The following is a 25,522-nucleotide window of genomic DNA, read 5'->3' on the forward strand; positions in this document are numbered from 1 at the left end:
AAGTCTTGCATCTTTACATCATGGATTAAAATTCAGGAATCACACTGGGAAATACCTGGGGAGCCACAGTTATAGACTGCCCAAAGCTATCTTTAACATGTGGATCCAATCCCTTCGTGGGAACAAAAAAAACCACGAATACCCAAGTTACCCACAGTTCATAAGACCGGTCAAAAGGGCTGTCCGGTGGGCAGGGCGCATGGGTCAGGTTGACGCCCATGCAACTTAGCATACCTGGTACAAAGAAAAAAAGAAACAGGCGCCTTACAAGTCCAATGTGATGACTAAGGAAGTCCAATATGAGGATAGTGTCCCAATGGTAAATCATATGATAACACGTGGTGAAACTCCCTCCGTGGACACATGAATATGTGGAAAAAACACAAAAAATATTATGGTGCAGTATGTCAATGGAAATTAAACACTCACATGTGGGCCCATTGAACAATCACAAACACTCAGGACAAAACACGGCAGACAGACAGGACTGACTAAACAAACAATAGCAAGGCTAAAAATGAATAAAAGCTAATTTAATATAAAATATCATAAATGAAGAGTACAGGATGACTGAGAAATCGCCAGGTCCGGATACAGTAAAATCAAAACCCTACTCACGAGATTCCAATCGCAAGTGGGCATGTGAAACAAAACTGCAACGGCACGATTTCTCCTGCTGGTTCTCTGCACCACGCCGCTGGTAAAACCTCCTGCAGTTCCCTGCGTGTCCCGGGCGGATGCACCGTCACTAAGGGGCGGGTCCAGTGGATGTGTGCTCCTTCCGTTCCTTCCGTTCCCAACTTACCCCGGCCGCGTCACTCAAGTCTCTCCTTGAAAGCCTCTGTTTGTGTCGCAAACAGCGAGATTATAGAAAGCCCCGCAGGAGGTTTTACTGACAAGGTTTCTCAGTCATCCTGTACTCTTCATTTATGATATTTTATATTAAATTAGCTTTTATTCATTTTTAGCCTTGCTATTGTTTGTTTAGTCAGTCCTGTCTGTCTGCCGTGTTTTGTCCTGAGTGTTTGTGATTGTTCAATGGGCCCACATGTGAGTGTTTAATTTCCATTGACACACTGCACCATAATATTTTTTGTGTTTTTTCCACATATTCATGTGTCCACGGAGGGAGTTTCACCACGTGTTATCATATGATTTACCATTGGGACACTATCCTCATATTGGACTTCCTTAGTCATCACATTGGACTTGTAAGGCGTCAGTTTCTTTTTTTCTTTGTATCCGTTATCTGATTGTACAATCAGCAATACCAGGCAGCCCAGCCCAGTTTTCAAGGGGCAATCTCATTAGGGTTTTATTAAGTTTTATTTCTTGTTTAGCGCTGTTTACACCGTCTTTTTTTTCACTTAGCATACCTGGGCTACACCCATAACTTGGGGCAACTGTGTCTGGTCTCTGACTCAGAAGTGTCACTAGCCTGACATCTGCTGTGCATCAGTATGCCAGTATTGTATACATTATGGGTCTCTGGGTCTTTTCATAACTGACACTCTTTTAGACAGGGAGACTCTAAATCTGTGAGAGCCTTCTGAGGCTCCGTCATAAAAATAGCTACAGCCCATTGAGACTCCTTTGAAGCTCAGTCATAAAAATACAGAAGCTCATTCACCCATATCACAGCTGGATGTCCACGGAATTCCTGCTTGGACTTACAAGAAATAGCTCCTGTCTTACATTTAAGATCTGGAGTTTTTACCCACTTTATTAAACAACATGTTACGTTTGTGTTATAACTGAACCACTACATGCACATAAATATCATTTTTATACTGTATTTGCATCTCAAAAATCAGGTTTCTGGGTTCTTTCGTTCTAGAATTAGTATTTCTCATTGAAATGCCGGTTTCTAGACTGCCATCATGTGTTGGTTAGGGGGTATGGCAAGCAATGCATCTTGTCTTTTACCCTCGCAGGCAGGGAATGGCCTGCAAATGGGAAATAAAAATGGCTGGGACAGGGCAAACACAGTAATGCATAGCAAATCAGGTATTAACCCCTTCCTCCCCGTCACACCTCCCCCACTCAAGATGCAAGGACTGCCCTGACCACCCCGTCCGGTGGCTGGGCTGAGCTGCCAGCTCTTGAAGTTAGTAATTCCTGAGGGCTGTCCTGGCGGGAAAGGCCATCAGCATTACCATGCTCACTTCCCTTCTTGTGCTGGATGGTGTTTGGTGTTGGATAGATTTCTGGTATGGCCCAAATAACAAACCAGTCTTACCTCCCTCTTTGGAACCATATATTTTGCAAATTGTGCACGGGTTATCCCATTTGCATAAGGGGAGTATGCTGATATCCATCAGAAATTACTGTTTTGCATCTAATATTGGCCCTAAGGTGGAAGAATACTGTTCCACATGTCATATCTGCCAACTGCACAACATTGGAAAACATGCAAAAGTTGGGTCAGGTATAATCCCGTGTCCCAAAGGCCCTTTTCTCAATTTGCAAATTCATTTAAATTGAGATGCCTCGCAGCCTGCATTACCAATTGTGATGGTGAAGGGGTACCAAGGCTATAAAGAAAGGTATTATGCCCGGCTGGGTGCCCCTGAGCTATATTGGGGAATTGGGAGTGTCAACTCTTCAACCCAATTGTGGTATATAACTGCTTGTATAATAAAGATGTATGTGGTTTTACTGTTCCAGGAGTGCTAACCAGCGAGGATTTGCCAGGCTTGAGAGTCAGGGATGATTTTACGTTAAAATATTGTCAGGGTGTATTTGGGTAGAAGGAGGCCAATGTTGCGGGTTACCCCGAAACATGCACTCAGGAATCTCCCCAGATTCCTGAGGACATGAGGGACACAGACCACCGGATAAAATCCTCCCTGGAACGCAGTTAGAAGCTCACCATCAAATCACCCTGCTTCAGCACAAACCAGAGCAGTAAGACCGGGCAGGGAACTGGGTTACATTACACGCCCTGAGCCAGATTGGGAATTGTAAGGTGTCAGCTCTGCAGCCCAATAATGGCTGCAAACATGTAAATGTATTAAAATTGTCTGTATTTGTCCCGATGGGTGACCACATCAATACCCTGCATTACAATGTATACCTATTGCAACAGTTATATATCAACCGCAGGAATGTGTAACAATGTTTCCCTGCTGACTGCAAAGAGGACAAAAAGGTTTTAAATTCTAGCAGCCTTGCATAAGCGGTGAGCTAACTTTGGCTAGGAACATGCTAGTGCTCTGAATTTTGCTAGGGACAATGCTAGAGTGGAAACATTAAAGCAGTTATGTTTTCCTTATTATTAACTTTTAGCCAAAGTCATGAATGGGAGTTCCTCCCTTTCTATTGCATTAAAGTTATAGAGTAAGGAAATTAACATTCTCCCAGGGGGGGGTGGGGGGGGGGGGGCAGCAGACACATTTGGGATTCACAAGTACAGTGAGTCATAACTTAAGTCCAGGACTTTTAAGGAATCCCGTGGAGATGACTCCGGCATGTCTGGGGAGACCTGGATTTAACAAAGAGCCTAGCATTGTAAGGTGTTACGTGGGGAGGAGGAGAGGTGAACAGTTTGTCCTGACAGATGTCTAGGTGTCAGGGGACAGGGAGACATTATGTCTCCAGGGAAGTAGGCTTGGCTAAGTATGCTAAGCAGCTGAAGTGCAATGTTCGCACATGCCCGTGGCATGAATTGAAGCCTCTGTCAGTCTTCATGAAGTATGGGCAACCCTTGCCAATAGGTGGGATGATTGGTTCCCATGCAGTGATTCGCTGCAGACTGTAAAGATAGGATTTGTGAGGTTTTAAAAGTCGGTGCAGCCAGTGAGGAGAGAGTTCCATCATGTAACAGATTCAACAAAAGAAAAAAAGTGTGCAGCTAATATGTGGTGTATAAGTGATTTCACAATAGTGAATATAATGTGCAATAAACAAATAAATTGACCTTATAGGACACTGATAGTGCGTCTGCAGCCTTTCTTAGGAGGTGGCTCGACACCCCCAGAACTAGAGAAACAAAAAAAGAACAAGGCGCACAACGCACATAGTAAAGTACAGTATAAAAAGTATGCTTTACTAAGGAAGAATAAGTTCTGCGTACATCAAAATGTATATACAGTAGCGGCGCCGCTGAGTCTAAAGCGGCTGGCACCGCGGTTTTAAAAAACCGTGGGCACCGCGCTGCAGTGCCCTGCCGCGAGCCGGGAAGGCTCGCGGCCGTTTTCCAGCGCCTCGGGCGCTTTCAATAGAAAGCGCCATAGCGCTTTCCTATTGCGGTGCGGGAACGCCCGGTGAACGTGCGGGGAGCGCGCACGCAACTTTCGGCGAAATAGCCGTGACATGCCCGGCCGGAGCCAGTCTTTTTTAAGACTCAGCTCGGCCGGGACAGTAATCAGACAATGGATAAGTGGGGTTACCACACAGAAGGACGGCTGAAGTCGTCACTCATCACCCGGTGTATTCCCTGATGAAGTAACTTAGTGTTACGAAACGCGTTGGACTGTGTTTCAGCTCATTTTTTATCCATTTATTGCGTTTTATATCTTTGTCTAAACCCTTGTTGTCCCCTGTGGCAGCTGAATATAAATTCCCTGATGAAGTAACTTAGTGTTACGAAACGCGTTGGACTGTGTTTCAGCTCATTTCTTATCCATTTATTGCGTTTTATATCTTTGTCTAAATCCTCGTTGTCCCCTGTGGCAGCTGATTCCCGGTTTAAACACTCTGTGTCTCCCTGTTAGCCAAGCGGTGCCGCGCGCCATTGTTGCTACAGCCTTGAGCTCTGCACTGGTAGCGAAGCCAGTGACGTCATCAGCGGGCGTCCACACGTGGCACAGCGGCGTTACCGGCGTGATACAGCGGAGTCACTGACGGGAACTGCTGTATACAACTTTGGGACCTGTGTGTACTGATTCACACCGTGGACTGATCATTCTACCACCTAGAGACGGAGTGAGTGTGATCTACTGATCCAGAGGGCTCCTCTGCCGTGTCTGATGATCGCTGGTCTGCTGTTCTTCCCTTTACACCGGGTGATGAGCGACGACTTCAGCCGTCCTTCTGTGTGGTAACCCCACTTATCCATTGTCTGATTATACACATTTTGATGTACGCAGAACTTATTCTTCCTTAGTAAAGCATACTTTTTATACTGTACTTCACTATGTGCGTTGTGCGCCTTGTTCTTTTTTTGTTTATGTAACAGATTCACCTAAGATTCAGTTCCGTCTAAGATCCATCTAAGAATTCATCATGCAGTGATTCAGTTAAGCTTCCAGATTTTAAAAGTTTCATCACGACCGAAGCAGTTCTAGTGAAGTAGACAGCAGTGGCAAGTTGCACTGCTGACCAATGACTGTTTCAGGCTCTTTTTGCGAGCAACTCCCGCTACTGGGAAATTCCTCCAAGAGACTTTGTTTTGCAACATTTCGTTTTGGGAACATCTTATTTCGTTTGACCCCATTCCAGTAAGTGTTTATTCATGTTATTTTGTCAATCAAGCTGTGTGTGTTTCTTGTGTAAATAAATTACAATTTATTTTATCTCACGCTTTGTTCAATCAAATGATCCAGATATTAAGGTGTTAAAAGCATTGGTCCCCCATAACACCAATATGTTCTTGTTGTTGTTTGTATGTTTTCAGGTTGGTTCAAGCATACCCTTGTCAGCACGCGGACACGCGTTCAGTGACTAAGAAGCTGCTACATGAGTTCATACTTACATATGGAATTCCACAGCACATTTTTTCAGACCACGGAACACATTTTACAGTCGCTATAGTCCAGGAACTGGCCAAGGTTTTAGGCATTATTTACCATCTGCACTGCCCTTATCATTCTCAGAGTGCAGGGAAAGTTGAGAGAACCAATGGGGTTCTGAAAAATAAAATCAGTAAAATTTGTGCAGATACCAACTTACAGTGGCCTGATGTGCTTCCCTTGGCGCTTATGTCTATAAGGAGTACTCCTCAAGGTAAAACCAAGTTAACCCCCTGTAACAGGGGAGTTATCCCTGTTCAGGAAATGTGCCTATGATCCAGCAGTGTGGATAACTGCTGGTAGTTAATTATCCGACACCACCTGCCTTATTAGTTTCTTAGAAAAGCCTATCTTTTGAGATAGGGAGGGAGATTGTTCCTGAGTCTCACAAGTTGTGAGACTGACCATGGGGACAGATGTCTTGAGCCTGCCAGAAGAAATAGCAGAGCTTCTTCCAAGACACAAGGGAAAGCACCTCTAAACCTGAATGCTGACAAAACCTGAGGAAAAAGGCAGCAACCCAGGAACAGAGAAGACTTTCCCTCCAACCACAAGAAACAGATAAGACTTTCCTTTATAAGACTTTTGGTATATCTGCTCATATCAAGATATATGTTTGGGGCTGGAAGACATGCTTATCTAAAGGGAGTTGTGGACTGCATAGGTTTCACTAGAAATACTCCCAAGTGAATAGAAGCTTTGTTTGACCCCTTGTTTGGATGTTTTTCTGAATTTAAGGAAACAGGCGCAATAAAAGCCTTATTTAATTTCACCATAACAAGTCTCCCTTGCATACCTCTGTGCGTGTCCTCCTACACCCCCCATGAAATTCTAATGGGTAGACCCATGCTTACTGCAGGAGGGTTAGAATTACTGTTGCATGATCATGCTATGACTGACGATGCTGGTTGCGCCCAAACATTTTCTTTTACAGGATTGTCATGTTCAGGTTTTAAAGTACTACAACGTTCTGACCACTTGATTCCTGCATGTTTAGTAACTATTGTGACATAGTCCAAAGATGTTAGGCAGCTTTCTGCCCCATTTTAGAGCAGAAAGTGCAGGAATAGTTACAAATGATCCGTTCCACAGCTTCCCATTAACTCAGGCAGCTGGATGGAAAATCCAGACCACAGATTACCATGGCTCTAGTTCTCCCTCACCTGCTCTTCTAATCACATGCACAGGTATTTAGAGCAGAGAGGTTTTGCATTTCTCTCTCTCTCCTTGGAGCCTGGGGGCTGGGGGTGTCGCTACTCTCCTGCATCCAGTATCGAGGTTGACGGCCTCTCCACGTATGACAGTACCAGAGGATTTGCCTGGACACCACGAACAGATAAGACAAAACAAATGATTACTGCTGTTGCTAAAAGACAGTGCTGTATCTTGTGTCCCTAAATGAGAGAGCATTGTTTTAAGCTGGGGAACCAGTTTAGTTGGCCAGCAGCTGTTAGAGAGACTGATTCTGATGTGTAGTTAGATCCCTGAAAGGGATAGGATTTGCTTATATGATTTTGGTTTTATTTCTTGAAATAACAGTGTGGGAAATATTGTAACACTGAAATGTGTGAACTGCTGAATGAAAGTATCTGAGTACCTCTAACCTACACATGTTAAAGCTGCAGTACCTTACTTGGATGAAAATAAAGCAGGCAGAAGCCTGAGTTAAGCAGCATAATACTTTGCATGATCCTGTTTGTTGTATAATTAACCCTAGAAGACTGTGTCGGGAAGAACCCAGACAGACGTCAGCACTACAAAAGAGGGGCGTTTGTCACATATGGTGGAGAATGCGGGTCGACACTAAAAAGTCTGTGGGTTTGCAAATAAATGCGGGGGTTTAAAATGGCCGCCGAGCTGAACTAAAGTACAGATGCTATGAGTGAAGTCTGTCCCAATGTGTATATCAGTTGTGCTTCTAGCATACACAGAGAATGTGCGAAGTGTGGATGCAATAGCACCCTGAACCCAAACAGAAAACCAAAATGTTTTGCTGAAGAAAAAAAAAAAAAAATTGCATCTAGCAAGTGCTGTTTGTAAAGCTAATGCATTTTGCTGAAGTGAGTGAATTTGCAGCTAGCAAGTGCTGTATGCAAGTTGCTGAAGGGAGTGAAATTGCAGCTAGCAAATTGTTCCTGCCGGGTTTCTAAAATGGCCGACGTGAAATGTTTATTTTGTAATGTACATAATCATGAAAAACAGTGTCCCTTCAGGCCATACGATGATGATGATGATGATGATGACGACTCGTATGTGGCCCCTGGAGGAGAGCCGTACCCACAGATGAATTTAGTATGCTGGGCCTGTCATAAAGTAGGTCACATGGAAGATGTGTGCCCCAAAATTTTCAAAGACAAACAGCTGCAAAAGCAAGCAACGCCCTATGTGTGCAAGCAAGATGTGGAAGCTGATACCAGTGAGCGTGTGCCCAGTACCACTGATATCTCTGGAGCTAATAAAGCAAAAAGAAAGAAGAAGAAAAAGAAAACTGTCCCTCAAGTCACAGGGGAAGTGACCGAGCCACTTGAACCTGCGCTGTCAGGACATGCGTCAGAAAGGCGCCGAGATGTGCTGCAGACCGGAGTGATCGGCAGAATTGTCACGGGAACAGTGGCAAAGGAAAAGGAGGAGCAGAGGGAAGCTGAATCCTTGAACCAGGATAAAGAGGCTTTGGTTTCTGCACTCCAAGCTGCCCGCCATAATTATGAAGTCCTGTGGCAGGATTTGGTGAAGGAGCGAGAATGTTGGAAGAAGGAGCAAGAATCTAACAATAAGGTGCGAGAAGCGAACGCCGAGTTACAGAGGTGTATACTTCCAGCTTTACAAGAGCACGAGGCTTTGAAGAAAACAGAGTCTCTCTTACGGAGTGAGCTGGAAGAGGTGACGACTAGTCTGGAAAAGGCCAACACCGTAATTGTCACCATGGATGAAAAACAGATTAAGTCTGACAAATTGATTGCTATCCTAAAACAGAAATACGGGAAGGCTCTACAAGAGGTTCATGCGCTCAGCACAGAGGTGCAACACTTGCGCCTGGAGGGCCACGGTCTGAACACAGAGCTGGGAATGTTGAAGCAAACCCATGAGATTGCCCTAAGTGATTTAGAGACTGTAAAAAGAGAGAATGTAAGTCTGACACAGAAAAATTCAGACTTGACTGACCAGATCAGTGAAGGTGATGAGAAGCTTCACCAAGCAGAAAAAGTGGAGAAGCAATTGATCCAGGAAAAGTTAGAAATGCAGGAAGCACTGCAGAATACAGAATCAGCGGTGATCCAGGCAACACAAACTGCAGAGCTCCAAAAAATGGAGGCGCTGATGCAAACCCAGAGCAAGCACCAGATAGAGGTGAAGACCCTGAGGGAGGTCTGGCACGATCAGGTTGAAGAGCTGCAGAAGCAGATGGCTGAGCGCGAGATACAGTGCGCCAAGAGAGAGGAGATCTCCGTCCGTCAGGTGGTCTGCCTGACATTGCGCTATGAAAGCGAGATGGCCGATATCTACAAGCAGCTGGACCACACGGCAAATGAGGGGGCCCGGCTGCAGCTGGAGCTGGACAAGACCCAGAAGGAGCACCTGCAGCTGCAGGTCAAGAATAAAGAAAATGAAACAGAGTTAAACCTCGCTCTGAAACAGATGACGGACATGGGAGAAGCGGCTAAAGTGGTTCAGTCGGGCTATCAATCCTACCTCCTAACCAAGCAAGCTGTACGTTCCTATACGTGTATCTTCAATGCTGTTGCAATATTACGATTTGCTATAAAGATGAAGTTGGAGAAAGAGATTCCAAGGCTAAAAGAGACACGGTCACAAAAGGAGACCAGGGAACGTAAACTCAATGCCCTCACTGATGACAAAGAGGAAGGAGAAAGAATTGACTTTGATTGTGCTGCTGTTATTCCAGAAACAGATAGGCACCCTCCTGAGAATATTCTCCCTGATCTGGGATTCAAAAATCCAGATCCTCAATTTCATTTACGTTGTCCAGAAGATTATCAAACTAGTGGACACACCCAGGACACCACAGAAGATGTTTTAGCCAAGTGGGTGGCAGTTCCTGAAAACACAAACTTGTTGACAGATCCTGATGACGTGGTTAATATGGACTACGTTTGTACAGAGGCAACTAGGTCTCCAAAACCCAAAGGCCTGGTAATGGCCACAAAAGGGAAATCAAAGATTGAAAAGAAAAAACAACGAAGGTTAACACGGCGCCTGAATAGTTCCATATCTCACCAATCTGGACCACACTGTGGAGCCAAGGAGAATCCGGTCCAAGGGTCTCATCGGAAGCTAAAGAAACAGTCCAGTCATTTGCAGGTTGCAGCGGGCTATGAAATAAAGTCAAAGGATGCAATAGACTGGAAGTCAAAAAAAAAAAAAAAAAAATATGTTTGGGGGAACTGACCGATTTATTTTTTTATTACACGTGTGGACTATGTCACGGACACTTAACTATGCAAATAAGCATTTTGTCAATATTACAATGTTATATTGGTTCTCTGTGTTGAAAATGTAGCTAAACTACAAATTAATATACAGGGTTGATGGCCCTTAAGATTACAAGGCTGTAGTATAAGGAAAAAAAATATTGAGAGCTTACAATATGGAAAAAAAAAAAAAATTTGGTTTTTGCGGTTGGTAAATTTATAATGAGGTTCATATTCTAGAGTAGAAAAACCCAGGGAGGTAATAGAAATTGTCTGGTTTTGTGAATATATTTAGCAGATCCTGGGTTGTAAGAATGTGTGCTAGACATTTATTTTTCAAAATAGTTCCCTAATAGAAAAAAAAAAAAAAAAAAATATGTTTGCCAAGTATAGTCTCTTATAACGAAACCTATTGTCCATAATTGCCATGGAAAAAGTTCATATTCGTGTCATGTGAATACTTAATGTTGTACTGAGGAGTTAGCTCAAGTATTTCAGGTAGGACGCTCACCCCAGTGAGGTCCATGGCCGCTCACCCCAGTAGGTGTGAGCTGGGGAGGGGGATATGTGACATAGTCCAAAGATGTTAGGCAGCTTTCTGCCCCATTTTAGAGCAGAAAGTGCAGGAATAGTTACAAATGATCCGTTCCACAGCTTCCCATTAACTCAGGCAGCTGGATGGAAAATCCAGACCACAGATTACCATGGCTCTAGTTCTCCCTCACCTGCTCTTCTAATCACATGCACAGGTATTTAGAGCAGAGAGGTTTTGCATTTCTCTCTCTCTCCTTGGAGCCTGGGGGCTGGGGGTGTCGCTACTCTCCTGCATCCAGTATCGAGGTTGACGGCCTCTCCACGTATGACAGTACCAGAGGATTTGCCTGGACACCACGAACAGATAAGACAAAACAAATGATTACTGCTGTTGCTAAAAGACTGTGCTGTATCTTGTGTCCCTAAATGAGAGAGCATTGTTTTAAGCTGGGGAACCAGTTTAGTTGGCCAGCAGCTGTTAGAGAGACTGATTCTGATGTGTAGTTAGATCCCTGAAAGGGATAGGATTTGCTTATATGATTTTGGTTTTATTTCTTGAAATAACAGTGTGGGAAATATTGTAACACTGAAATGTGTGAACTGCTGAATGAAAGTATCTGAGTACCTCTAACCTACACATGTTAAAGCTGCAGTACCTTACTTGGATGAAAATAAAGCAGGCAGAAGCCTGAGTTAAGCAGCATAATACTTTGCATGATCCTGTTTGTTGTATAATTAACCCTAGAAGACTGTGTCGGGAAGAACCCAGACAGACGTCAGCACTACAAAAGAGGGGCGTTTGTCACACTATGTTTAACAAAAAGATATAGTCTGCTCCCATCAGTTTCATTCCTTTAGTACATCTTTTAAGATACCGAACAGCTGCCTGAGGATGTTTACTAGAGTTGGGGCAATCTTTTGCCCATGAACTAAGGGTCATGGTGTCAGGGATTTTTATAACAACTTGTTCACCAACTATCATAAAAGGAAACGCAGTGGACGTCACCATTGGGGAAAGACCTGGAGCCACATATTCAGCAATAGCCTGTAATAAACTATGAAGGGAAGCAGGTAATACCATATTAACAGGCATCCCTGGAGAAAGAGGGCCAGCATCTATCCCCAAGGCTGTCTGTGGGGCAGCTAATTGTCGAGCGGCAGTTTTGGCTCTAGTACTTTCTGCAATGTTAGGTAAGAATATATCTGGTGTGTCAGTATTCCCTAATATAACGGGGGAGGAAATACCATTAGGGGCAGAAATTGTGCGTTGTGGGAATGCCATTATAACATCCTCGTCTGAAAATGTGGATGAGGGCAGCGGGATCAGGGGAGGAGGCAAACTTGGTTACAAAGAAGAGACGTAAGGTGGGGATTGAGGTGGTGCAAAGGATAAAATAGTCTCGGGACATTTCACAGCCATAGGATGCGACTTTAACCCAAGCGTTGCTTGATTTCCTCATATATTTCATATTCCAGCCGGGGTTACCGGCCAACCATGGCCAATTAGGGTCTCCTCCGAGACCCATACCCTTAATCATGAGAATATGAAAATCACTAAACGATCCGTCTCTAGGAAACGGGTTACTTAACCTTAGTGTTTCTGACCATCCGGCCAGATTGTCAACAAAAGGGTCACAGTAATAGTCACCTACAGTTTGTATTACAAATTCTTTAGGACTTTGACCAGGTTTGCGTTTACAAGGGGTGACCTGTTGTACAGTTTTCTTTTTCTTATCCGTTTTGTTAGCTTTATATTTATTAATCTCTGGCTTACCTCCAGAGTCCTTACTTATATTAGTACCCATAATTAATTAATAAATGAACGAAATTGAAGAAAAAGAGGAAAAAAGAGAAGAGAAAAAAGAGAAAGGAAAAAAAGTGAAACTTTAACTTAACTTCTATATCAAAACTTAAACTCTATATTCTTAACTCTCTGTTGCTAAGAGATGTGAGGGACAACAACCAGTCCTTTTTATACTATAATAACTGGGGACATAACTCGTTATTGAATCAGGGACTTAAACCCTTGATTCACCTACTGAGTGAGATCCCCAGAGGGAAGGCGAGAAACAATAAATTAGAGACTACTCACCGACCCTGTGGAGTTCCCGCTTCTAACACCAGATGAAAGGTTCTCTTAACGATCCCGTCGTTTGGTAGGTATGCCCACACATTAACACTCAACCCGGGGAGATTTCCAATGGCACTGGTTACTCTCAGTCTCTCACAACTGAGCAGCAAGAAAGTTCGGGAAGCAGAAATGCAGACACAGACAAGGTGCTCTGTTTCTCTACTTCAATTTAATGTAGCACGGGCAACAGTTTTATACAGTTCATGAGGGGTGTGTCATGAGATAACATACATTGAAGTATGACAAGAACAATATTGTTAGAGAAAATACATGTGTACATGTTTTTTAGCAAGGCGTTGGCTAACATATATCTTGATTGTAGTTGGCCTGTGGCTTTTGTTCCAAGAACAGATAAGAGAGGGTACATAGATGGAAATCTACAGACATTGTGAAACACAGAGTATAGTTGCAGTTAGAATTTTAACCCTTTCAGGTATATTTTATATGTATTGGGGGGGTGGGGGTATATTTTATATGTATTGGGGTGGTGGATACAGTGTTTCCGGTGAAGCGGAGGACAACGAGGAACTCAGGGGACCGCGACTCACTGTGTACCCGTTACCCGCTGTCCATTATCGCCTACCTTGACCGTACAGAGTGTAAGCCTTCACTTGTATATTTCTTGTCAGAATACATTACCGTCTACACTATATGGTCTCTTCTTTTCTTCCTTGGAGGTTGGTGGCTGGTGGCTGCTGCATTTTCACAGGGCGCATCCACCCCTTGAGTTGGATGGCTGCTTGATTTTGACTACCATCATGTGAGTAGTCACTTTTGAGCTTCTGCACACTAAATCACTGATTTAAAACATTATTACACTATGTGATGTTTTCTTTATTTTTTATGGCTATGAGACACGCTCCCCTGATTTTTTGGAGGAAATGTATTTTGGCAGAAGCTGAATACATGAGAAATTATATTTCAGCAAAAGGCGGACTACATAATCTTAGCAGGCCATTACAGTCAAAATTGATTGTTTAACACAAATGTAGCTTCTGGCCTTACCTACTGTCCCTAACAGTGGGGTATATTTTATATGTATTGGGGAGGTGGGGGTATATTATATATGTATTGGGGAGGGGGGTATATTTCATATGTATTGGGGAGGGGGGTATATTTTATATGTGTAACGGGTATTCCCCCCCACCCAATAGCAGATATAGTGTGAGTGCGGAGAACCTACAGTTACCAGGTGTGGTGCTTTACCTGTTAGGCTCACAGGAGGGCTGAGCTTCCACCATGGGGAACCTGGGGCAAGTATATTATGAGTAACCCTGTACTCGGTGCAGCGCCTCCACCTACGATGGTTCCCGGCAGAGCGGGAATTGTTCCTCGCAAGACACATACAAATACTCAGCACACCGTATGTATAATAACCACTACCTTTACTTGTGCATAGGAAACATATAACATCACCAGAACAGGTGTCCCTCTCTAGAGGAGACACTGACTACGGCGTCTCACAGGACGCTCCCCCCTACACCGGGTGATCCCACCCCGTGTCCAATAATCCCCACACAATGTCCCGCACTCTTACAGAGAGAGGATATGTGTGACTGCGCAGTCACTAGTGAAGCTAATATGATCGTTGGTGCACTTGTTGATAAGGATTATACTCCAGTTCTCGGGCCTGCAACTGGCTTCACAAAGAATCCGATGAGAGAAGAACACCGGAACCACCATCCAGGACGATCACATGTGGAAAGCCTCTGCAGCGGCAGCGGAGGTCTGAGCCCAAACCTCTGGATGGAACCGCCGCGTCCGCTGTGTCCCTAACTGACTCGGTGAACTAAGGTGATGCTCGCTGCTACTATAGGCCGTCCCTACAGCACAGCAACCTTAAGTGTCTTCAGGGGAAACTTATAGGGGCCTACGGGGTGCCTGTCCTATGGAGGTGGGTCACTGACCCCCTGCACCCACACTACCTCTACCGTATCACCCGGATCCCTTCTGACTAACTCCTACCTAATATCCCCCACACCTGCAGCCACACACTGCAACCTCACACAATGCCCTCTTGTCAGCCCTCACAGCACTGACAGCTGTAACCTGACAAGAATGCACCTCACACGCACCTAAGGGCAGAGTCCCTAACCTAGGGGCCGTCCCTTATCAATTACCCACTAACCTGGTGGGGATTTGGGCCTGTCTGGGACCTGGGGAACCTTACCTGGTGTAGGAGCCACTTGCTCCCTACACCCTTCCTTCCAATTCTTGCTACCAGCTCCAACTGCCGTTTTCTCAGCGCGCGAAATGTATCTAGTTATCGCTCCAGGGCAATCCTTCAGCCCTATTGGCTCCCTGGCGTCACGTGGGGCGCTGCTGAGGCTCATGGGACTTGTAGTCCCTTCCAAGAGCCTTCCCTGGTAGGCTAGGGTTTCGCGGGCTCTCCTCACGCTATCCTCGCGCATGCCGGGCCGTCGGGACTCACAGCGCATGCGCGATCTACAGCAAGATGGCGGCGCCCTGCTCGGGAGCCGCCGTAGACCACCGGAACGCCAAAGCGCTCCCTGCACTGGCCCCCACCCTCCAGAAGTGCCGGCGGGTCCATCGAGTGACCCGCGGCAGCGGAGGAAACGAGGGAGGGGTCACGGGGCAGCAGGCACGTAGAGGGGACCTGGCTACATATGTATTGGGGAGGGGGGTATATTTTATATGTATTTGGGAGGTGGGGTATATTTTATATGTATTGGGGAGGGGGGTATATTTTATATGTATTGGGGGAAGTGGGGTATATTTTATATGTATTGGGGAGGGGGGTATATTTTATATGTATTTGGGAGGTGGGGTATATTTATATGTATTGGGGGAAGTGGGGTATATTTTATATGTATTGGGGGAAGTGGGGTATATTTTATATGTATTGGGGGAAGTGGGGCATATTTTATATGTATTGGGGGAAGTGGGGTATATTTTATATGTATTGGGGAGGGGGTATATTTTATATGTATTTGGGAGGTGGGGTATATTTTATATGTATTGGGGAGGGGGGTATATTTTATATGTATTGGGGGAAGTGGGGTATATTTTATATGTATTGGGGAGGGGGGTATATTATATATGTATTGGGAGGGGGTATATTTTATATGTATTGGGGAGGGGGGTATATTTTATATGTATTGGGAGGGGGTATATTTTATATGTATTGGGAGGGGGTATATTTGATATGTATTGGGGAGGGGGGTATATTTTATATGTATTGGGAGGGGCTATATTTTATATGTATTGGGAGGGGGTATATTTGATATGTATTGGGGAGGGGGGTATATTTTATATGTATTGGGAGGGGGTATATTTTATATGTATTGGGAGGGGGTATATTTGATATGTATTGGGGAGGGGGGTATATTTTATATGTATTTGGGAGGTGGGGCTATATTTTATATGTATTGGGAGGGGGTATATTTAATATGTATTGGGGAGGGGGGTATATTTTATATGTATTGGGAGGGGGTATATTTGATATGTATTGGGGAGGGGGGTATATTTTATATGTATTTGGGAGGTGGGGCTATATTTTATATGTATTGGGAGGGGGTATATTTAATATGTATTGGGGAGGGGGGTATATTTTATATGTATTGGGAGGGGGTATATTTTATATGTATTTGGGAGGTGGGGCTATATTTTATATGTATTGGGAGGGGGTATATTTGATATGTATTGGGGAGGGGGGTATATTTTATATGTATTGGGAGGGGGTATATTTTATATGTATTGGGAGGGGGTATATTTTATATGTATTTGGGAGGTGGGGCTATATTTTATATGTATTGGGAGGGGGTATATTTGATATGTATTGGGGAGGGGGGTATATTTTATATGTATTGGGAGGGGGTATATTTTATATGTATTGGGAGGGGGTATATTTTATATGTATTTGGGAGGGGTATATTTGATATGTATTGGGAGGGGGTATATTTTATATGTATTTGGGAGGGGTATATTTGATATGTATTGGGAGGGGGTATATTTTTTATGTATTGGGAGGGGGTATATTTGATATGTATTGGGGAGGTGGGGCTATATTTGATATGTATTGGGAGGGGGTATATTTGATATGTATTGGGAGGGGGTATATTTGATATGTATTGGGAGGGGGTATATTTTATATGTATTTGGGAGGGGGTATATTTTATATGTATTTGGGAGGGGGGTATATTTTATATGTATTGGGAGGGGGTATATTTTATATGTATTGGGAGGGGGTATATTTGATATGTATTGGGAGGGGGTATATTTTATATGTATTGGGAGGGGGTATAATTTATATGTATTGGGAGGGGGTATATTTTATATGTATTTGGGAGGGGGTATATTTTATATGTATTTGGGAGGGGTATATTTGATATGTATTGGGAGCGGGTATATTTTATATGTATTTGGGAGGGGTATATTTGATATGTATTGGGAGGGGGTATATTTGATATGTATTGGGAGGGGGTATATTTTATATGTATTGGGAGGGGGTATATTTTATATGTATTGGGAGGGGGTATATTTTATATGTATTGGGAGGGGGTATATTTTATATGTATTGGGAGGGGGTATATTTTATATGTATTGGGGAGGGGGTATATTTTATATGTATTTGGGAGGGGTATATTTGATATGTATTGGGAGGGGGTATATTTGATATGTATGGGGAGGGGGTATATTTGATATGTATTGGGAGGGGGTATATTTTATATGTATTGTGGAGGGGGGTATATTTTATATGTATTGGGAGGGGGTATATTTTATATGTATTGGGAGGGGGTATATTTGATATGTATTGGGAGGGGGTATATTTGATATGTATTGGGAGGGGGTATATTTGATATGTATTGGGAGGGGGTATATTTGATATGTATTGGGAGGGGGTATATTTTATATGTATTGGGGAGGGGGTATATTTTATATGTATTGGGGGAAGTGGGGTATATTTTATATGTATTGGGGGAAGTGGGGTATATTTTATATGTATTGGGGAGGGGGGTATATTATATATGTATTGGGAGGGGGTATATTTTATATGTATTGGGGAGGGGGGTATATTTTATATGTATTGGGAGGGGGTATATTTTATATGTATTGGGAGGGGGTATATTTGATATGTATTGGGGAGGGGGGTATATTTTATATGTATTGGGAGGGGCTATATTTTATATGTATTGGGAGGGGGTATATTTGATATGTATTGGGGAGGGGGGTATATTTTATATGTATTGGGAGGGGGTATATTTTATATGTATTGGGAGGGGGTATATTTGATATGTATTGGGGAGGGGGGTATATTTTATATGTATTTGGGAGGTGGGGCTATATTTTATATGTATTGGGAGGGGGTATATTTAATATGTATTGGGGAGGGGGGTATATTTTATATGTATTGGGAGGGGGTATATTTGATATGTATTGGGGAGGGGGGTATATTTTATATGTATTTGGGAGGTGGGGCTATATTTTATATGTATTGGGAGGGGGTATATTTAATATGTATTGGGGAGGGGGGTATATTTTATATGTATTGGGAGGGGGTATATTTTATATGTATTTGGGAGGTGGGGCTATATTTTATATGTATTGGGAGGGGGTATATTTGATATGTATTGGGGAGGGGGGTATATTTTATATGTATTGGGAGGGGGTATATTTTATATGTATTGGGAGGGGGTATATTTTATATGTATTTGGGAGGTGGGGCTATATTTTATATGTATTGGGAGGGGGTATATTTGATATGTATTGGGGAGGGGGGTATATTTTATATGTATTGGGAGGGGGTATATTTTATATGTATTGGGAGGGGGTATATTTTATATGTATTTGGGAGGGGTATATTTGATATGTATTGGGAGGGGGTATATTTTATATGTATTTGGGAGGGGTATATTTGATATGTATTGGGAGGGGGTATATTTTTTATGTATTGGGAGGGGGTATATTTGATATGTATTGGGGAGGTGGGGCTATATTTGATATGTATTGGGAGGGGGTATATTTGATATGTATTGGGAGGGGGTATATTTGATATGTATTGGGAGGGGGTATATTTTATATGTATTTGGGAGGGGGTATATTTTATATGTATTTGGGAGGGGGGTATATTTTATATGTATTGGGAGGGGGTATATTTTATATGTATTGGGAGGGGGTATATTTGATATGTATTGGGAGGGGGTATATTTTATATGTATTGGGAGGGGGTATAATTTATATGTATTGGGAGGGGGTATATTTTATATGTATTTGGGAGGGGGTATATTTTATATGTATTTGGGAGGGGTATATTTGATATGTATTGGGAGCGGGTATATTTTATATGTATTTGGGAGGGGTATATTTGATATGTATTGGGAGGGGGTATATTTGATATGTATTGGGAGGGGGTATATTTTATATGTATTGGGAGGGGGTATATTTTATATGTATTGGGAGGGGGTATATTTTATATGTATTGGGAGGGGGTATATTTTATATGTATTGGGAGGGGGTATATTTTATATGTATTGGGGAGGGGGTATATTTTATATGTATTTGGGAGGGGTATATTTGATATGTATTGGGAGGGGGTATATTTGATATGTATGGGGAGGGGGTATATTTGATATGTATTGGGAGGGGGTATATTTTATATGTATTGTGGAGGGGGGTATATTTTATATGTATTGGGAGGGGGTATATTTTATATGTATTGGGAGGGGGTATATTTGATATGTATTGGGAGGGGGTATATTTGATATGTATTGGGAGGGGGTATATTTGATATGTATTGGGAGGGGGTATATTTGATATGTATTGGGAGGGGGTATATTTTATATGTATTGGGGAGGGGGTATATTTGATATGTATTGGGAGGGGGTATATTTGATATGTATTGGGGAGGGGGTATATTTTATATGTATTGGGAGGGGGTATATTTTATATGTATTGGGAGGGGGTATATTTTATATGTATTGGGGAGGGGGTATATTTTATATGTATTGGGAGGGGGTATATTTGATATGTATTGGGGAGGGGGTATATTTTATATGTATTGGGGAGGGGGGTATATTTGATATGTATTGGGGAGGGGGGTATATTTGATATGTATTGGGAGGGGGTATATTTTATATGTATTTGGGAGGGGTATATTTGATATGTATTGGGAGGGGGTATATTTTTTATGTATTGGGAGGGGGTATATTTTATATGTATTTGGGAGGGGTATATTTGATATGTATTGGGGAGGTGGGGCTATATTTGATATGTATTGGGAGGGGGTATATTTGATATGTATTGGGAGGGGGTATATTTTATATGTATTGGGAGGGGGTATATTTTATATGTATTTGGGAGGGGGTATATTTTATATGTATTTGGGAGGGGGGTATATTTGATATGTATTGGGAGGGGGTATATTTTATATGTATTGGGAGGGGGTATAATTTATATGTATTGGGAGGGGGTATATTTTATATGTATTTGGGAGGGGGTATATTTTATATGTATTTGGGAGGGGTATATTTGATATGTATTGGGAGCGGGTATATTTTATATGTATTTGGGAGGGGTATATTTGATATGTATTGGGAGGGGGTATATTTGATATGTATTGGGAGGGGGTATATTTTATATGTATTGGGAGGGGGTATATTTTATATGTATTGGGAGGGGGTATATTTTATATGTATTGGGAGGGGGTATATTTTATATGTATTGGGAGGGGGTATATTTTATATGTATTGGGGAGGGGGTATATTTTATATGTATTTGGGAGGGGTATATTTGATATGTATTGGGAGGGGGTATATTTGATATGTATGGGGAGGGGGTATATTTGATATGTATTGGGAGGGGGTATATTTTATATGTATTGTGGAGGGGGGTATATTTTATATGTATTGGGAGGGGGTATATTTTATATGTATTGGGAGGGGGTATATTTGATATGTATTGGAGGGGGTATATTTGATATGTATTGGGAGGGGGTATATTTGATATGTATTGGGAGGGGGTATATTTGATATGTATTGGGAGGGGGTATATTTTATATGTATTGGGGAGGGGGTATATTTGATATGTATTGGGAGGGGGTATATTTGATATGTATTGGGGAGGGGGTATATTTTATATGTATTGGGAGGGGGTATATTTGATATGTATTGGGGAGGGGGTATATTTTATATGTATTGGGGAGGGGGTATATTTGATATGTATTGGGGAGGGGGGTATATTTGATATGTATTGGGGAGGGGGGTATATTTTATATGTATTGGGAGGGGGTATATTTTATATGTATTGGAGGGGTATATTTTATATGTATTGGGAGGGGTATATTTTATATGTATTGGGAGGGGGTATATTTATATGTATTGGGGAGGGGGTATATTTTATATGTATTGGGAGGGTGTATATTTTATATGTATTTTGGAGGTGGGGGTATTTTTTATATTTATTGGGTGGGGGGGGGGTCGCAACTTTTACCATTGTGTTCAGTATTGCCACCCCTAGCTGTGCACCGCCATGTCGGCCACGCCCCCGGCAGGGACACTCATTGTGTCTTTTCCCCTTTAACATTAACCCCTCTGCTGCTGGTTATTATTATTATCATTGCTGTGATTGGCTGCTGATAGTCACGTGGTCGCTCTAGACCGGAGGCGCATGAGCAGCAGGAAGCAATCCTTCTCAGCCGGGCAGAGAGCAGCAGCAGCAGCAGCAGCAGCAGCAGCAGCAGCAGCAGCAGCAGCAGCAGCAGCAGCAGCAGCAGCAGCAGCAGCAGCAGCAGCAGCAGCAGCAGCAGCAGCAGCAGCAGCAGCAGCAGCGTCTCCCCCACATGCAGCAGCTGGGAGGGGCCGGGAGAGTCAGGCAGGATCCCCCCTCTGCGGTGAGTGTCCGCGCGCCGCCGCCTGTATAGCTGCCCCGCCCCCTGAGCCTCTCCTGCGCTAACCAATGAGCGAGCCCCGCTGCTGCAGGGGAAGAACCCCACACATTGTAACTCAGGGAACCTCCGTTACCGGAGCGCGCGCCTGTATAGATGCCCCGCCCCCTCCAGCAGGGACTGAGGCGGGGGCTCAAACACGCCCCCTGAGCCTCTCCTGCGCTAACCAATGTTATTCCATTCCTGGTGGGAGAGGGAGGGGGGATATAGTAGTAGGGGTTACATCCCTGAAAGGAAGCGTGCCATGTTATCTATATAGTTATAGCAGAGGGGGGCTCTGTGTGAGGGGGAGAGGGGGGGCTCTGTGTGAGGGGGAGAGGGGGGGCTCTGTGTGAGGGGGAGAGGGGGGGCTCTGTGTGAGGGGGAGAGGGGGGGCTCTGTGTGAGGGGGAGAGGGGGGGCTCTGTGTGAGGGACCAGGGGGGGGCTCTGTGTGGGGGGAGCTCTGTGTGTGAGGGGGGGGGAGCTCTGTGTGTGAGAGGGGGGGGGCTCTGTGTGAGAGGGGGGGGGCTCTGTGTGTGAGAGGGGGGGGGCTCTGTGTGTGAGGGGGGGGGGGCTCTGTGTGTGAGGGGGGGGGGGCTCTGTGTGTGAGGGGGGGGGGGGCTCTGTGTGTGAGGGGGGGGGGGGCTCTGTGTGTGAGGGGGGGGGGGGCTCTGTGTGTGAGGGGGGGGGGGCTCTGTGTGTGAGGGGGGGGGCTCTGTGTGTGAGGGGGGGGCTCTGTGTGTGAGGGGGGGGGCTCTGTGTGTGAGGGGGGGGGGGCTCTGTGTGTGAGGGGGGGGGGCTCTGTGTGTGAGGGGGGGGGCTCTGTGTGTGAGGGGGGGGGCTCTGTGTGTGAGGGGGGGGGCTCTGTGTGTGAGGGGGGGGGCTCTGTGTGTGAGGGGGGGGGCTCTGTGTGTGAGGGGGGGGCTCTGTGTGTGGGGGGGGGCTGTGAGGGAGCAGGGAGCGGGGGCTCTGTGAGGGAGCGGGGGCTCTGTGAGGGAGCAGGGGGGTGGCTCTGTGTGAGGGAGCAGGGGGGGGGCTCTGTGTGAGGGAGCAGGGGGGGGCTCTGTGTGTGGGGGGGGGCTCTGTGTGTGGGGGGGGGCTCTGTGTGAGGGGGGGGCTGTGAGGGAGCAGGGGCTCTGTGAGGGAGCAGGGAGCGGGGGCTCTGTGTGAGGGAGCAGGGAGCGGGAGCGGGGGCTCTGTGTGAGGGAGCAGGGGGGGGCTCTGTATGAGGGAGCAGGGGGGGGGCTCTGTGTGAGGGAGCAGGGGGGGCTCTGTGTGAGGGAGCAGGGGGGGCTCTGTGTGAGGGAGCAGGGGGGGGCTCTGTGTGAGGGAGCAGGGGGGGCTCTGTGTGAGGGAGCGGGGGGGGGGCTCTGAGAGGGGAGCAGGGGGGGGGCTCTGTGAGAGGGAGCAGGGGGGGGGCTCTGTGAGAGGGAGCAGGGGGGGGGCTCTGTGTGAGGGAGCAGGGGGGGGGCTCTGTTTGAGGGAGCAGGGGGGGGCTCTGTTTGAGGGAGCAGGGGGGGCTCTGTGTGAGGGAGCAGGGGGGGCTCTGTGTGAGGGAGCAGGGGGGGCTCTGTGTGAGGGAGCAGGGGGGCTCTGTGTGAGGGAGCAGGGGGGGGCTCTGTGTGAGGGAGCGGGGGGGGGGGGGCTCTGAGAGGGAGCAGGGGGGGGCTCTGTGAGAGGGAGCAGGGGGGGGGCTCTGTGAGAGGGAGCAGGGGGGGGGCTCTGTGTGAGGGAGCAGGGGGGGGGCTCTGTGTGAGGGAGATTAGGGCGGTTTGGAGAAGGGCTCCCCTCGGAAGATACCGAGAATAGGGCTGACGACAAATGAATAGCGACTGGCTGACAGTTTAGTTTCAAGTATGGTTAAGGCTGCGTCCATAGACGGACATCCCCAATGAGGATGCCTTGAGAGGGGGGCTCACGCAAGCGTCCGCAGGCGTGCTCAGGCTTTGGAGTTTTCAGCCGAGCGGCAAGCTGTTTTTCAGTGTGTGTGTGTCTGTGTCTCCGACTGCAGCAGAGAGATCAGAGCACTGTATGTATGTATGTATGTAAGTATGTATGTATGTATGTATGTATAAAGAGTCTGACCACTCCTCGTGTATCTATTCCAAGATGGTGACTTCCGCATCAGTTGGTATGGCGTTTGTGACAACCCTACGCGATATATATGTTCACCTCAAAAACTGTAGAGAAGAAAGAAAAGACAAGTCACATTATTAACAACTTGTATCTTTTTTCAGCTCTTCCTTTATAAAATAGACATTACTTTGAGACCTCACTAACTGTCCCAATTTTAGGTTTGTTAATTGTGTGAGAAACGAGGAAGAACAGAAGCTTGTGGCGTTGCAGAACCACAGGAAAATCTACTACAGAACCTGCACAGACCTCCCCCCACACACAGAGCTCCTGGTCTGGTATGGAGATGAATATGGGAAAGAGCTTGCTATCAGGTGGGGATACGCTGTGGAAAAGCAACGCGCCAGCACCAGGTAATCAGGAATATGTGTGTTGTGTGGTTTTTACATCTCTATTGTTAAATTGCAAATATTGATAGATCTGCATACACCATTACGGGTCAACTAGAACTTAATATCACTAAACCTGACTTGAGTCAAAGGGCCGGATACATCAAGCTGCTGTATTACCGCCCATATAAAAGTGCCTTTTTATTATCGTGCAATGAATCAGCTTTGCAGCGCCAAAAAATTAAGCACTTTTTATCGGACCTTTTAAAAGCATCGGATCTGATATGAAATGGGCATAATACCGCATTTTCAAGTAAAAACTGCCATACATCAAGTTCTGATATTTATCGGAGCGGGGTGAATGGCAGAAATACCGCAAATATTTTATCACCTACTCCAGGGTGTGTTAGCCCTGTCTTTCCTATGTATAGCGCCCATTATATACATAGGCAAGATAAGCTAAACCAACATGGAATAGATGATAAAATAGTTATTCAGTATATATTAACCCCTTAGTAGTCCATCGGTTTCGATGACTGGCTGACCACAAAGGGGATAATATACACATTACACTACCTACCTCCCTTTGGCACCTTAGTGGCTAGTAAATCAAGGTTAGTTCTTGGTTTGTCCCGCAGGCATAAACCAAAACACTACGGCTCAGATACATCAAATTCTGTTAAAGTCGCATTAATATCGCTCCCGGGGAAATAATAAACTATTACCACAATTTTAAGGTGTTATATATCAAGATTGTAGTAATAATATACTGTGTGCGATATTTGTGCCAATCTTGCGATATGGGAATTAACGCGACCGTTAATGTATTACATACCTCATTGGGTTAATATTTCTATCATAGGCTTCTGTAATGTCTCGTGTTACAGAAACCTATGATCAAAATAACATTAACCCATTTCATGCCGGTGGTTACCAAGGTATACCACAGGCACCAAATGGGTTAATTCTTTATTTTAAAAACATTAGCCAACCCTGTTGACCCCTTTAGTGGCCAGTAAAGCATTGCCATTCTAGTCGCTAAGGTAATTAAGGGGTTAACCCCTCATCACCACCCCCCACCACGGGAAGCCTAACCACCCTCCACGAGGCAACTACCGCCATCACCCATGTCCCCTACCTCCTCCCCCGTTAATGCAGGTACCTACACTACATAGGGCATTTTAAATTGTAAGGCTGACAGAGGTATGTATGTATGTGTGTGTGTGTGTGTGTGTAAGTTTTATTATATTCACACCAGGGAATGTGTGCATCCAGTATACCTCTATAGTAAAGGTAAGTATGGTACTGGCTTTAGCCAGATTTTAATTGCACTACCCACATAAGTGCTTTA

At 44.8% G+C, this 25,522-nt stretch overlaps 2 protein-coding genes across 2 annotated transcripts in view; one reads left to right on the plus strand and one right to left on the minus strand.

Moving 5' to 3' along the window:
- LOC142466893 (uncharacterized) overlaps positions 1-25,522 on the minus strand; it is a 659,285-nt gene that overhangs the window by 498,467 nt on the left and 135,296 nt on the right.
- The window catches only part of LOC142466897 (uncharacterized), a 9,718-nt gene continuing 5,652 nt past the window's right edge, over positions 21,457-25,522 (plus strand). The window contains exons 1-2 of the mRNA XM_075572491.1: positions 21,457-21,675; positions 24,004-24,195. Coding sequence (XP_075428606.1) covers positions 24,123-24,195 — 73 coding nt within the window. The 5' untranslated portion in view covers positions 21,457-21,675; positions 24,004-24,122. The remainder of the gene's footprint in view (positions 21,676-24,003; positions 24,196-25,522) is intronic.

Source organism: Ascaphus truei, chromosome 15 (genome assembly GCF_040206685.1).
Source record: "Ascaphus truei isolate aAscTru1 chromosome 15, aAscTru1.hap1, whole genome shotgun sequence".
NCBI lineage: Eukaryota > Metazoa > Chordata > Amphibia > Anura > Ascaphidae > Ascaphus > Ascaphus truei.